The sequence below is a fragment of the Cynocephalus volans genome, chromosome 10 (assembly GCF_027409185.1).
Source record: "Cynocephalus volans isolate mCynVol1 chromosome 10, mCynVol1.pri, whole genome shotgun sequence".
NCBI lineage: Eukaryota > Metazoa > Chordata > Mammalia > Dermoptera > Cynocephalidae > Cynocephalus > Cynocephalus volans.
Window position 1 is genome coordinate 27,374,407 of NC_084469.1, and position 14,534 is coordinate 27,388,940.

General features: G+C 36.7%; 1 protein-coding gene across 2 annotated transcripts in view; it reads right to left on the reverse strand.

The window, feature by feature from the left end:
• BLMH (bleomycin hydrolase) overlaps positions 1-14,534 on the reverse strand; it is a 40,143-nt gene extending 25,609 nt beyond the window's left edge. Inside the window, exons 1-6 of one of the 2 annotated variants that reach the window (XM_063110933.1) lie at positions 14,357-14,534; positions 13,906-14,103; positions 10,671-10,780; positions 9,856-9,997; positions 8,965-9,053; positions 7,613-7,705 (exon numbers count right to left, since the gene is read on the reverse strand). In XM_063110933.1, coding sequence (XP_062967003.1) covers positions 7,613-7,705; positions 8,965-9,053; positions 9,856-9,997; positions 10,671-10,780; positions 13,906-14,103; positions 14,357-14,369 — 645 coding nt within the window. In that variant the 5' untranslated portion in view covers positions 14,370-14,534. Of the gene's footprint in view, positions 1-7,612; positions 7,706-8,964; positions 9,054-9,855; positions 9,998-10,670; positions 10,781-13,905; positions 14,104-14,320 lie in introns of both variants that reach the window. The other variant, XM_063110931.1, reaches the window with a different exon arrangement.

Genomic DNA, 14,534 nt, shown 5'->3' on the forward strand with positions numbered 1-14,534 from the left:
AAAGAATGTGTAGATCCCAACTTAAAGACAAATGATATGGTAATGAGTCAATTCCCATACCCATGGTTAAATCTGGGAGATGGACATCAAGTGAGAAGGAGGAGGAAGGATACTACAGTTAAGAGTTACTCATGAATACTTAGAAGGGTGAGAACCTAAAGAGTTTAAAGACAGCTACAGGCAGACACAGAATGAAGAAAAGGTTAGAATGGGAAGGTAGTTCAAAAGTAACAACCAAGCTACTTGGAAGGGAGCAAAACTTGTAATGCTAAAAAGATTTCAGTGCTTGGAACCACTGCAGAAGTGACAGAATCTTAGAATCTTCATTTGTATTTGCATTACTGGGTTGTTGAGAGAGTATACAGTAAATTCTAAAGCACAGTAAAAATATTAGTTACTTCTACTGTTATAAAAATGCAAAGTTTCAACGCCCTTAAGAAATCATTTATCCCAACTCTTCAGATTTACTGGAGAAACCAGGCTCAAAAGTAAAATGACCTATTGTTCACAGAGTAGAATGGCCACAAGGACACTAAAGTGGTCACAGAAAACAGCTGAACTCTGAAGGAAGTTCAGTGCTATGGGTAAATGAGCTAGTTACAGGAGGGAAGGAGTAAGGGAGACCTCGGTGACTGTGGATACACGCAGAGGAAGAGAGAAAGGAAGACAGCTCTCTACTGCTTTCTGGTGGGGAATGAAAGAAAGGCAAGGATCTTTTTAAAAAACAAAAACAAAACAAAACCCACCTAAGCCTCCAAAAGCAGACAGAGTAGTAGATATTTTTGGAGGCATTAAATATATTTTCAGGTAGAAAAAGACATAAAAATTTACCCTTAAAAGGTATGTTCCCTTCTGTGATTTTAAAGGGAATGAACTCATATAGATGATAACAAATAGTCAAATAATGGTCTTGAGACTATTTCTCAAGTCTAATTTCATAAGGAGCCTAACTGTAATTAGTCTCTAAAAATATTTCCCTTAGCAGAGAGATTCGTTTATTTTAAATGATTTGCTGAAGTCAAACATGTTAAATAATGGAATCAGAAAAGGGAAAAGAAAAAGAAAAAAGGATGTAGAAAGTCTAGGGTGGTGTTGGAGTCAAAGAAAGTAGAAATACAGACTATCTGACCCCACTCCAGACCTAATGAATCAATTTATACTTTAAGAAGATCCACAGGTGATTTGTATGCACATTAAAGTTTGAAAACACTACTTTAGACCAAATTTATTCTTTCCCTCCTCTAAAACCTTGCTTCTTCAATTATTAATTCTCTCATTCATATCTGCTGTCCTTTTCTACACATTGGTTCCCTCATATTGCCCTAACTGCCAAAAAATATTCTCTCATATCTGCAAGCCTCTCCTTCAAGATACCATGGCATCACCCCAATACTTCCCTTTTCCTTGTCCTCCACATCCAATTCATCTGCAAGTCCTGACAGCTTCACTTACAAAATATACCCTGACATGTTTTCACTTCTCTCCATCCTCACTTTCACCAGCCTGGTCTAAAGCATTATCATCTCTCATCTAAGCAACCACAGTAACTTCCTTACTAGCCTTCCTGTTTCCTCTCCTGCTGTTTTACAATCCATTCTCAAAACACCCAAAGTGAACTTTTTTAAAACAAAAAGTAAACCACATCACTCCTCAGCTTAAAACACCCCAGTGCTTACCTCACTTAGAAATACAAACTTGTTACCATGACTTAGAGGCCCTATATATGCTGGTTCCCATTTCCTCTACAAGATCTATTCCAATCACTCCCACCCTTGCTTTCCAAGCTCAAGACACAATGCCTTCTTTTTATTTCTCAAAAACACCAAGCTTTCTCCCATTTTAGGGCATTTGCTGTCCCCTCTGCCTGGTATGCTCTGTCCTCAGATCTTTGCATGACTGGATTCTTCTTGTTACTCATGTCTCAGCTCAGATGTGACCACAGAAAGGCCTTTCCTGACCACCCTATCAATCATCCTACTTTTTATTCTTCAGAGTACATATCATTATCAGATAGTTTCTTATTTATTTACTTGAGTACTATCTGCCTCCCTCTAATGGTATGTAAAATCGATAAGAGCAGAGACCAGTCTGTCTTGGTTGTCACTGTAGCCCCAACGCTTAGAATAATGCTTACTATTTAGTAAGTATTCATGCTTGTAAAATTAATGATTATCATTTTTTCTCCTTTTCTTCACTGCCAACCTTCTTGAAACTGCCTTCCTTTTCTTGCCATGATCTGACTCCTTTCCATCTAGCTTCTTCCCTTCTCCACTCCACTGACACTGTTCTACAGACTCCTACTCAGGCAGTCCAGCAGCCTATTCTGTGTCTGCAGCACCTGACACTGATGACCAGCACCTATATCACAACATGGTTCTGGTACTCACTTCCTCCCACCTAAGAAATATATATGTTTTCCAGAATTCTGTACTCGGACCTGTGTTCTACCTCTCTACTCTCCCAAAGGGATTTCAATTATTCCCAAGGCTTCAGCCATCTGTACTATCATTACTACCATTTCTCTATATCACTCTCTTTCCTGAGCTCCAGAACTGCTTCCACATGCCTAAAACCCATTATCAAATGGACAGCACCTTGGGACTGCACCTAAAGCCAATGTTTCTCATCTTCACAGTGGCCTCTGAAAAGAACTTCTCTCACTGACATATCTGTGTGAACTGCAGCAGCATTCTCCCAGTTCTGTTAAACTAACACTTAAGCCAGTTTAAGACTTAAAACCTAAAAGTTATGTTTAATGATGAATCTTTCTTTGTACCTTACAGATAAGTTGTCAAGTCCTACAGATTTTTCCTCTAAGATCTCTCACATTTCTCTCCTTCCTTCCATTTCTATCGTCACTATCCTAGTTCAGGCTTAATCAGTACCACCTGAACTGCTACAGCTTCATAACTGGTCATCCTACTTCCCCTTTCAGTTTCACCAATTTTAACTAAATTAATCTAAAGTACAGCTTCACAATAGCCATTAAATTATGACAGAAGGAACATAGTATTTTTGTTTTGTTTTCAAAACAATTCTGATCCTCAATGGGCTAAGAAAGAGAAATGTCACTTAAGACATGATGAAGGCTATTAAAATAGTGATGGTTCACAAAGTTAAAAAATAAGGGCTTCATTATACTTGGGTTTTCATGAGATAATGATGTAAAATGTATTTAGGATTGTAAGCAAACATGATACACAATTCATCTCCATTTCAACTGAGAATTTGTATTGTTTTGGAGATATAAAATTTTCACTTCCGAAGGCATGCAGTCAACTTCCACCTCCAGGATACTTAAAAGAGATTCTGAATTTAAATATTTAGTTAATATTACTTAAGGATTTTAACTGCTAAAGAAGGTCTTTAGTGTAAGTGCTTATTGGTTTTTCTGCTTGTTATACTTATTTAGTAAAAAGGGAAATGCAATATGGTAATATAATCTATTTCCTTCAAGAGCCTCAGGGAAAAGGTCCCTTTTTCAGTGTCAGGAATGTCTTCCAAAACTGTCAAAAGAATAATTCCCTTCTCTATTTCAGAATTCAAAAGTGAAGACAATGCTAGAAAATGTTATTTCTCAGTAGATCTTACCAGAATCTTCACCAGATTTTAACCAGAAGCTTTTAAAAGTCTAGGTGTCATAACTTAGATGCCAAAACAAAACTGGCCAGGAAAACAATAAAATAACAATGAGATGGAACTAGCCCTACAAATATTAAAATATTATAAAAAGCCTCAGTAATTAAAATACAGTTACTGGCACATGACTAAACAGACTGTTAGGGCAGAATCGAAAGTCCAGAGGCTTTAGAAATAATAAAGACAGCCCCTCAAATAAAGAAGTAGGGAGAGGATAGACTATTCAGAAAAGATGTGTCAATTAGCCATCAGAAAAAAAAAGTTATATCCATACTGCAATAGCCAGGATAAAATCTCAATGGATCAGAACTTATCTTGATCCATTTAGAATTTCAAAAATAAAAACCCTGTAAGTATTAGAATAAAATGGAAGAATTCTTTTACAATCAGAGTGGGAAAAGCCTTTTTAATTAAAAACTATAAAAGATTTCAAATTTGACTACAAAAAAATTTAAAATTCTGCATATCAAAAAAGAGCATATCACAGATAACTGGGAAAAAATTTGCAACTCATATCACAAAGGGCTAATTTCTGTAATATATAAGGAATGCCCAGAAATTGATAATAGACTAAAAAGAAAAATGAGTAAAAGATATGAACAGACAGTTCACAGAAATGATGCTCAACCTCACTCATAATAAGAAAAATATCAATGGAAACTACAGTGAGATAGCACTGTTTATCTGTCAGATTGGCAAAAATCCAATTGCTTGATAAATACACTCACTTGATAAACCGAAGGGAAACAGGTTCTATCACACACTGCTGATGAAAATGTAAACTAGTATAATCCCTAGGGTAGTTTGTCATTACATATCAAAATTACAAAACGCATATTCTTTCTGACTCAAAAATTCTACTTCTAGAAATGTAAACTACAGGTATGTATGTCCACATACAAAATGATGTATGTACAAGATTATTCATTACAGTATTTTTTTAGTAGAAAAAGTTTTGAAAACAACCCCATAAACATGTACATTTAAAAAAATGTTTAAAAAACAAACAGAATGTCCATTAATAAACCAGTTAAATTAATTATGGTACAACCAGACAATGGAATACTATGAAAATTTTTTTTTAATTCAGAAACTCTTTTTAAAAATTTTAATTGACAGAAACTCTTCTTGTATCAATATGGACAGATTTCTAAAACATATTAACTAACAAGCATGGTACAGAACAATATTCTAACATCTGTGCAAAAAAAGGAAGGGCAAAATAATATTTGTATTGAATTATAAAAAAAAAAATCTGGAAGTATAACAACTAATACTAATAACAGAAACTAATAAAACTAATTTGGGAGTGAGGTGGGAACTGGAAGGAAAGAACAGGGTGGGAAGCAGATTTTTCACTGTATACCTTTTTATATTATTGATGTTAAAAAAATTATTTTAAATCAATGAAGCCTTTAAAATAAAAAATAATACAGATAACTAGATTTTATTCCCAGGGAAACTGATTTTGTAGGTCTGGGGCAAGCCTAGACCTATATTATTGTCTTTAAGAGCTGAGAGCTACTGCTACAGAATTTCCTAGGCCAATCATACTGGATTCCTGTCCTTTTTCACAGCACTGAGAAATACAAGGGTACTTCAAATTATAGAAAAATTGAATTAAAAAACACAAATCTTTCCATGAACTTTTTAAGTACTTTCATATTGTTTTTGGTCTTTGTTTTATGTTCTGTTTTTAACAGACAAGGTTTTTGTAGAGAATACATCCTAAGAAGAATGGACACACTGAGAAAACACTGCAATAGAGGTGACAACACATTTCCAAAATAGATCTGCCAAGCAACCTACACTTCACTTCTCTCAGAAAGGATTTCTTTAGCATAAACACATTTCATTCAGAGCTATCTGAGCTTCATAGCTGTTCATTTAAGTCATCATTTTTATTTGCCTACAAGGATAGGCAAATTACAGGTACTAATTTGTGGCTTTAAAACCACAGCCAGACTCTTCATTACCAAAGAGTCAGGTTCAATAAAGAGAAGTCATTTGGGGGATTATAAAAATTTAAAAACCTACCACACAGATTTCTGTAGTAAACAGTTTAGGTAGAATTAATAAGTAAATTATCCTATAAAACATCCATACTCAGGACATGGTAAAGTGATATTTCGCCAAGGTAGAGGCAAGAGAAAAAAACTATGTGAAATATATCTGCCCTGATTCTTATCAGACATTTTCCACCTCTATCAATGGACAGGACATGGATCTTAGATACACCATTAATCCAAAGATCATTAAAGCAAACATCAAAGGCCGAAAAGATGCTTATACCAGAAGTATTATCTAGGCCTTTTACCATACCTTTTTAGAACCTTCACCGCTACAATATACACCACCATCTTAATCTAATCCATAAATGAAGGCAAATTATGTAGGAGGTATGGTCTCTGCAAAAGAGATCATTCCAAGCAGGAAGGGAAGAGAGCTAACATTTACTAAACTCCTGCTATAAGCCAGGCACTGTGCCTTGTGTGCTTAGATTTAATTGCTTATTTGAACCCCCAAAAATATGAGGAAAATATTTTAAATTCCAAACTGAATCTCACATAGGTTAAGTAACTTACCCAAGATCACAGGCTGTTTAGTAATACAGCCAGAATTTAAATCCATGTACGTCTGACTCCAAAGCCGGTTTTTTCCTACTTCACTAAGATACCTCACTTCCACAGAAACATTTAAGAAGCAGAGAAAGAGGTAAATATGAGATAATTTAATGCACTTGGTAAATGAAACCTCTACGTTCATCCACTCAAATATTTAAGAAACAGCTACTGTGTCAAGCACTGGGTTAGACATGTTACAAATGAACAGAGACTTGAGAGTTTAAGGAACGTGTCCCAGGTCATGTGGCTATTAATGAGTAGGACTCAGTAGGTAAAGACTAGGACTGAGACAGTCTGACTCCAGAGATCATACTCTCAACTACTCCACTATACTGCCTCTCTAAAACTTAAAGGAAAACGTGAGTTAAGAATCAATGTTTTTCATTGCAGTAAAATAAAAGTAGGCCATTTTAACTTCAGTCTTGAAAAGAGGCCTACTAATGGACCCACTGGCTGAAACAAAGGAATGTTTGTTTTTTTCTCAAAGCAATTTCACAGTTTCATGAATACTCATTCTGGATATGGATAGTACAAGTAACAAAAATTCTTAAGTGCCTTGATAATAAATAAATTACCACCTTATATTTCTTTAGTGCTTTTAAAGTTTTCTGAAATGGTTTTGCATGCATTATTTTAACTGATATAACCATCAATAGCTCCCCATTTTTATTCCAACAGTATAAAGCCAAAAGTTTTGGCATCTACCCAAGATCCTTTATATCTCTGCCTTTCTAGCTTAATTTGCTACCAATCACACTAACAAAAGTATGTTTCAGCTACACTATTCTCTGGAGGTTCTACCTTTGTTCATGCCACTGTAAATACAATTCTCTTTGCCTGGAATGATCTTCCCTGTTATCCACCTGATAAATTCTTACTGCTCTTTCTAGAGCTGGTTCATATATCTTCACCATGTAACCTTCAGCTCACTGAATTAGTCCCTCCCTCCTCTATGATCACCAAATCCTTTTCTACACATTTACCATAAAATTTATTATAATTATCCATGTGTTTTCTTTTTCCCAAGAGAATGAACTTCTTGAGAGCACTATGTCTTTCTCATTTTTGTTTCCCCAGTGCCAAACTCATAGAAGGTATTCAATATTTATGAAAGGAATATAAGAATGAATCATAATACTAAATTAGGAATTAGAAAACCTAAGTACACAAGTCCTATACTAAAATGCAAAGTAAGTTTAAAGCTCCATTTTTTTTCAGCTGTAAAATAAGTAATTTTCTATTCAATTAAACATTCATTGCAGTGACTACATTCCTAATCAGTTTAACAGGTAGAAATATTCTGAGAGTTCTTTAGAAGGACCACAAAAAGTCCAAATACTTGTTATTACCTCCTCCATCATGACATCCTGCGTGGCTAAGATTTCTCCTTTGGTTGCTCCACTGTGTACCAGGTTCCGTAGTCGTATACAGAATTCTCTCATCTGTGACAGAAATTTATTCAGCACTCCAACATTTACCCAAATTCAATCATAAATGAGACTAACAGACCAATGCTAGTTCTATTTTGAAGTATAACTCAGCCAAGACCCAGGGCAAAGTTCATAAAAGCAAATATGTTTTTCCCCAACCCATCCACTTAACCACATAGTTAAAAATACTTTCCATAAGGAGAAAAGCCATGGATTATTCCCAAAGAATACTAGATGGAACTGCTCCTGTTCTGAAACTGATAGCATCCTCTGGGACATTATGTACTTGGGCATGCAGAAGACATCTGATTCCATAATGCCTATCATCCTTAGAAAAAGCAGGAGACAAGATGATTATGCCACTAAGTAACTCTTTTTATTTAAAATTTTAATAGCTGTCCATTTCTCCTTCTCTGGCAAACCACTATGACACGGTTATGCCAACCCCCAATATAATTTTCATTTTTGTTGCTTTCAGTTTTGAGAGATGCCCAAGATAAAGGTGAGTCCGAAATTTAACGATAGTGCTAAAGAGGATCTTGTTCCCACTCAAAATGGAATCCAGTGCTGTACTATTAATGATCTTTTAGCCTTTGGATCCCCAGTTTCCTGGGTGGAAAACAATCTACTTCCAATATTTAGAAAACACATCTATAGTTTATTTTAACATGTAATCTTTCTCCGAGTGGTGACAAATGCAAGATTCTGGCAACTCCCAGTTCTTAAAAAGATATCTGGCTAGCAGAGCAGCATCCCTATCCCTAAGCAGCACTTACAATCCTCCTTAGGAAAGTGGGTTATGTAGGGAAGAGAGCATAATTCATTAAGACGACTGAAGTAATAAAAAACAGTTCAGTAACTATATCAAATTTTCAGTAGGTGGATAAACCACATTGATGTGGTCAGGGGAAGTCTCAGAACACAGCATACACTTTAAGGAAATCTTGTAAATAGTTCTTTGTGGTTTTACTAGTACATAAAGCTGTCCCAGCCTACCTCCACTAGAACCAAGTGAGAGCAACAGCACCTAGCATGCTTGTGGCCCACATTAGTTGGGCAGGCATGGGAATTTCTTTCATGAGTACCCATCAGAAAACATTAAAATCAACAGAAATAAAAGTGGAAGTTTTTTAAAAGAAAAAAAAAAAAAACCCAACTCAATTATTTTAAAAGTCAATATATATCTACATTACTTTTGACAGACATTGAAATCAGTAGCTATCTTGTACATAAACTGCACAGTGAAATGCCCAAGAACCCCTATGCTATACCTTATGATTCAGAATATCATTCATCCTTCTGGTTGCCTCTGTTGTATAAGATTCAGGGAAACATTTCTTAGGGACAAGACCATATTTTTCTAGAAGAAAACAAATTTCAGTGTATAAGTAATTTTAGGTAAACGTACATTCCACTATCAGAAACCCTGGCAAAATATAGCTACTGCTTTAAAAAACAGGCCATATTTTACTTGGTTTTTTTGTTTATTTGTTTGGTTTTTTCTGTCTTTTTGTGACCGGTAAGGGGATCGCAACCCTTGGCTTGGTGTCGCCAGCACCGTGCTCAGCCAGTGAGTGCACCAGCCATTCCTATATAGGATCCGAACCCGCGGGGGGAGCGCTGCTGCGCTCCCAAGCGCTGCACTCTCCCGAGTGCGCCATGGGGCCGGCCCATATTTTACTTGTTTTATTCAGAAAATCTTACACTCCATACTATTAAACAGGTTTTTAATGTGCATATTTATCTACCTTAGAATTAATTCTATTGTTTTTATCTATCACACTTTGTAAAATACTCAACACTATGAGGTTTCCCAAAATATAATGTTTTGAATGAGGACATTTTCAAACAGTTGCAGTTTGAATGTGTTTCTTGATTACATCAATGGACAAGAGATAAGCTTTTTTAAGGAAAGTGAATTCTACTTAATACTACTTTTTCTTCTCCAACCTACCCTTCATAGTAACTATCTCCTTACCCCTCATTTTAAAAAGGCACTTTATAGGTGACAATGTGAAATAAAGGTTCTTAGAGCTAACTGTATACTCTTCTTGGAGACCAATTCTACTCTGTACATAACCACCAAAGAAATGGCCTATGCCTAACTATAAAGCCTTGCTCAGTCAGGATTAGTTTCAGTTCCATTAGAGAAAGGCTCTTACCAACAATATTGACAAGCATATCCCATTGCCCACCATCATTTACAGGGTTTGTAAGCAAAAACTGCACCAGCCTCCCATCCTCAGGCTCCTTTTTCTGGGCTGTGTCCACAAAAGCATTCAAGAAGAAATAACAGCGCTCAACCTAGAGTAAGGGAAGTAAAATAAAATTAGAGAAAAAGAGAGCCAATAACTTCATTGGCATGATTAACAAAATGGGAGTCTGAGAACTACCATGGACCCAACATAATAGGTATTTTTAAAATAAAGTTGGTGATTAAATATCAGTATCTTGCTTCACAAGTACATCCCAATATACTGTGCATATATGTACAGTGTACACATTCCAGTATTGAAACAAAACCTGATATTTACTTCTTCAATCAATAAACATCTAATGGACAGTTTGGAATATACACTGTAAAGATTAAAAAATGGAATAAAATTATTTACTGTTTTTCAGACAAGTACTGCCCAGAGAAAGGGAATTTAGTCTTAGAAAGACCAAACAGCCTAAATGAAGATGCTAAAAAGATAAATTATTGAAAATAAAATGAAAATTTTAAAATAAAGAAAGAAAGAAGCAAACAGTAAGGTAAGTCAGTAGATATATCATTTCATTGGAAAAAGTAGCCACGTACCAACCAAAAACAGTTCTGCCTTTGAAAAGAGTCAACTTTTGATATTTGGAAATCAGAATAAACGCTGTCCCACCTATAATATAAGGGCAGACTATAACTAGAAAAGCAAGAAATACAGAGGCAGTCCCTACCAAGTTTGATAACAAAACAAAAAGAACTTGTAAGATCAGTCCATACCTTGTCCCAGAAAAATAGGTAAGACTGACTAAACTCAAATTCTTCAATATTTAATTTTCTCATGAACGGAAGTCTCATAACATTCAGACAAGAAAAGATCCAGCATCGCCCTGAAACAAGAAAGCAAGTCAACAAACTCTGATGAGTGTTCACAAGGATTACATTACTCCAACTGTATTTCCCAACAGTGAACCCATGACAAGATCTGGACAATTCAAGACTAAATCAGAAAGATTAAAAACAAAACAAAACAAAAGAGGTAGCAATTACTATTTGCAATATGAATGCAAAGGTTTAATATCTTTAACATATTAAAAAATCTCTTTATATATCGCATAAAGAATCTATTACATATCTTCTAAGGAAATCATATTAGAAAAAGAAACAACACTAGCAAAACTTGAGCAGAGATCATAAATCATTCAGTGGCCAAAAAAGATACAAATGGCAAAGAACCATTTTTTAAAGTTCATCGTAAGATACCTGTTTAGTGGGGAAACATCTTTTTTTTATTGATAATGCCCAATATTGGCAAGGACTTGGGGAAATAAACATTTTTACCGTTCTGGATAGGGATCCAAAACACCTGTGGGCAACTTGGCAATACCTAGCAAGAGCTTTAAAAAGTCCCTACTCTTTAATTTGGAATATACAGTACCAGGGTACTTCAAAAAATTCGTGGAAAAATGGAATTGAAAGATAATATGATTCTTTCCATAAACTACTTGAAGTGCCTTTGCATATGCTTCAATATAAGGTGACCTTAAGTCAATTCCCCATTCTCTCAGTGAGTCAAAAAACAACAAAAAAAAAGGAGGTATTGGGCCAAGTCCGTGGCACACTCGGGAGAGTGCGGCGCTGGGAGCGCAGCGACGCTCCCGCTGCGGGTTCGGATCCTATATAGGAATGGCCGGTGCACTCACTGGCTGACTACCGGTCACGAAAAAGACAAAAAAAAAAAAAAAAAAAAGGAGGTATTTGGCTAACATAAACACTTAAAGACATAGATGAAATAGAAAATTGTCAACCTATAATATTTAATTTAGTAATTTAAATATGTAAATTAATTTAGTAATTTAAATATTTAAACATGATTTAAATCATGTTAACATAACAAATTCATTTAGAAGCACTGTTTTTCCCACTTTTATATTTCATTTTCACACTGATTCATACTCTTCACGTGTATCTTGCCATCAGTGCCTTTGCCATCATTAGATCCAAGCTTTCAATTAAAACACATCGTCTTCCATCTAGTATGTTTGAGTCACAGCAATGTTTTGAATCCATGCATGATGCTGTTGCTGAAAATTTATGTCAAACATCAACTGTACAATCACATTCTTCATTTGTCCTGTAAGTGTATAATCACAAACTCCACAGTGCCACTACTTCCTGTACTGATTTAAGTGATCTTTAAAAGGCCTATTTACAATGATATTCAACATTTCCCTGTGAGGTCATGTCCTGGGAATATACTGTGTTCAAATTTTAGCCTTTAAAAAAACCTAATTTGATTAAATGATCTCTGTTAGCATCCAAAACTAGCACAGCTTAAGGTTATTTCAGAGTAATATCTTTACCAAATTGTACTCTACTTCAAAATAAATTAACTGAGAGTGTCCATTATGAGTCTTTGTAAGGCCTTGAATATAGGGTAACTCTATTTTATGAAGGAAAATTCAGAGGGGAAAACCTTGACTTATATTAAGGTATAATTTTTTTTTTACTGATATGAAAATATGTTCATGTGCTGGTAAGTGAAAAAGGTAGGTAGGTTACATAACAATGTATGGTATCAATCCATACTGCGCGCACACACACGCGCGCACACACACGCACGCGCACACACACACACACACACACACACACACACACACACACACACACAGAATAGAGATCTGATATATACAGAGAAAAAATATTCACTTGCTGGTACTTTGCAAATATTCTACACTGAACGAAAATAATTACGTAACAAGAAAAAAATGTAAAATAACTAGTGTTTTCTGAAAGTCACTAATGCCTTAGTATAGCTTCATCTTTATCTTAGGCTTATCTGTATGCCACCTCTCCTCTGTACACTATATTTTTCTAGTAGAAGGAATCTGGATGAACTGTTAATGCGAAAACTGCGTGAATATAAACTACATAGCTCATGTGCTATTCCTATCTTTTGTAAATAAAAGTGACACTACAGAATGTGTAAGACCTGACCTTTTTCAGATTAACATTTCAAAGCTTTTCCCTAAGAGGTCACTGCAATCCAAACTATGTAGGGCCACTGTGACATTACTAACTGCATCTTTTGTAGCCTGACAGCCCACACTACCCCAAGCACTTTCTTCTACAGCAAAACACGAATTAATGTAAGTTCATGATTTTCTCCTTAAAATTTAAAAATCAACTTTACTAAGGTATCATCTATATACAATTAAGTATATCCGTATTAAACATACATTTTGTGAGTTTGGCTCTACACAAGGACTGATGTGCGTTCTGTACATGTAGATAGACTGGGAGTAGTTTTCTAATGGATAAAGACTTTAAAAAATCCTTTTAGAACAATTCTGTTGTGGAATGTTCTCCTTATTTAGATTTCTGGATAACCAGTCTTTCACTGTAGCTGTTTTTCTGACAGTGGTGGTAGATAGCAGATAGAAAAACAAGACTTCTTGACTAGTAAGGTACAAGAACTGAATTTTTTTTCTGTATTACAAACTGGTCTCTTTGTGGGAACTGAAACTATTAGCACATTAGCTCAAGTTGTAACCAAGAAGTATACTTAAAAATAACATTTGATGACGTTTTGATGTTATTACGTTGTATCTTTTCTCTTTCATACATTATACAAATGGCTCTCAGGGCAATTGTGGGGAATCCTCCATGGCATGAACATTTTTGCGTGGTCTGTTTTGTGACCAAGAACATATACCTGCAAGACACAGTCCACAATCACATGCTAGGACAGAATATAGTATATTAAACTCAAACATGGACTTGTCAATTTAGTGCTCAAAGACCACGTGCCAACAAGTCACAGAGCACCAAAACAAGCCACGCAGGTGACGTTCTTAAACCAGTCTTTACCCGTGTCTGTTCTCAAAGAACTTACTGCAAGTTCTTTCAGTGCCAACAAATCTCTGTTCCTCTAAAGCTGGTTCTTAAATAAGACATCAAAATGGGACGCTGTCAGGAAGGTGAAGCCAAGTAGGCAAGAAGTTTAAGACCTCACCTGAGCTCTTCTGGTTGGTGACCGGCTTGCCTTCCAGAGGCACAGCGTGCTGGAACACGTGCTGAGCACCCTGGACCGTGGCCCTCTTCAGACAGATGTCCAGCAGGTCGTGGGTGGTCCCGACATTCTGGGCAAGTACGAACTGAGGGTCAGAATTCAGCTTCTGAATCAGAGCAGCTACCTTTTCCGGGTCCAGTCCTGCAGGGAGACCAAACGGGATTATAACACCAAAAAGATGCTGGAGAGGGCTGAGCCGGGCTCCCACATCCCGGCTCCAACTTCGTAAGCGCGTCCTGAAGTGACCGCTGCAACGGGGAAGGCTTTGACCAGCATCCTCCTCCAGGCCGCTCTATCCCCGCCATGGTCCCCGCTCCCTGCCCCCGGCCTTCCCCGCCGCCGAGCCCCCGGAGAGTACCCGGCAGGGCCCCGGCGGGGCACAGCGGCGCCTCACCCGCGTTGCTCATGGCGACCACGCTGCCCGGCGGGGTAACGGTAGTTTTCGGGGTCCTCAGACGAGGGCCGGGGTTGCGCTGAGGCTCGCTGCCCAGGTGGCCCCACCGGCCTCTAGCTCCCGGAGCGCCGGAAAAAGGAAACCGGCTCGGTGGCGACGAGGAGGCTGAGGCCGAGAG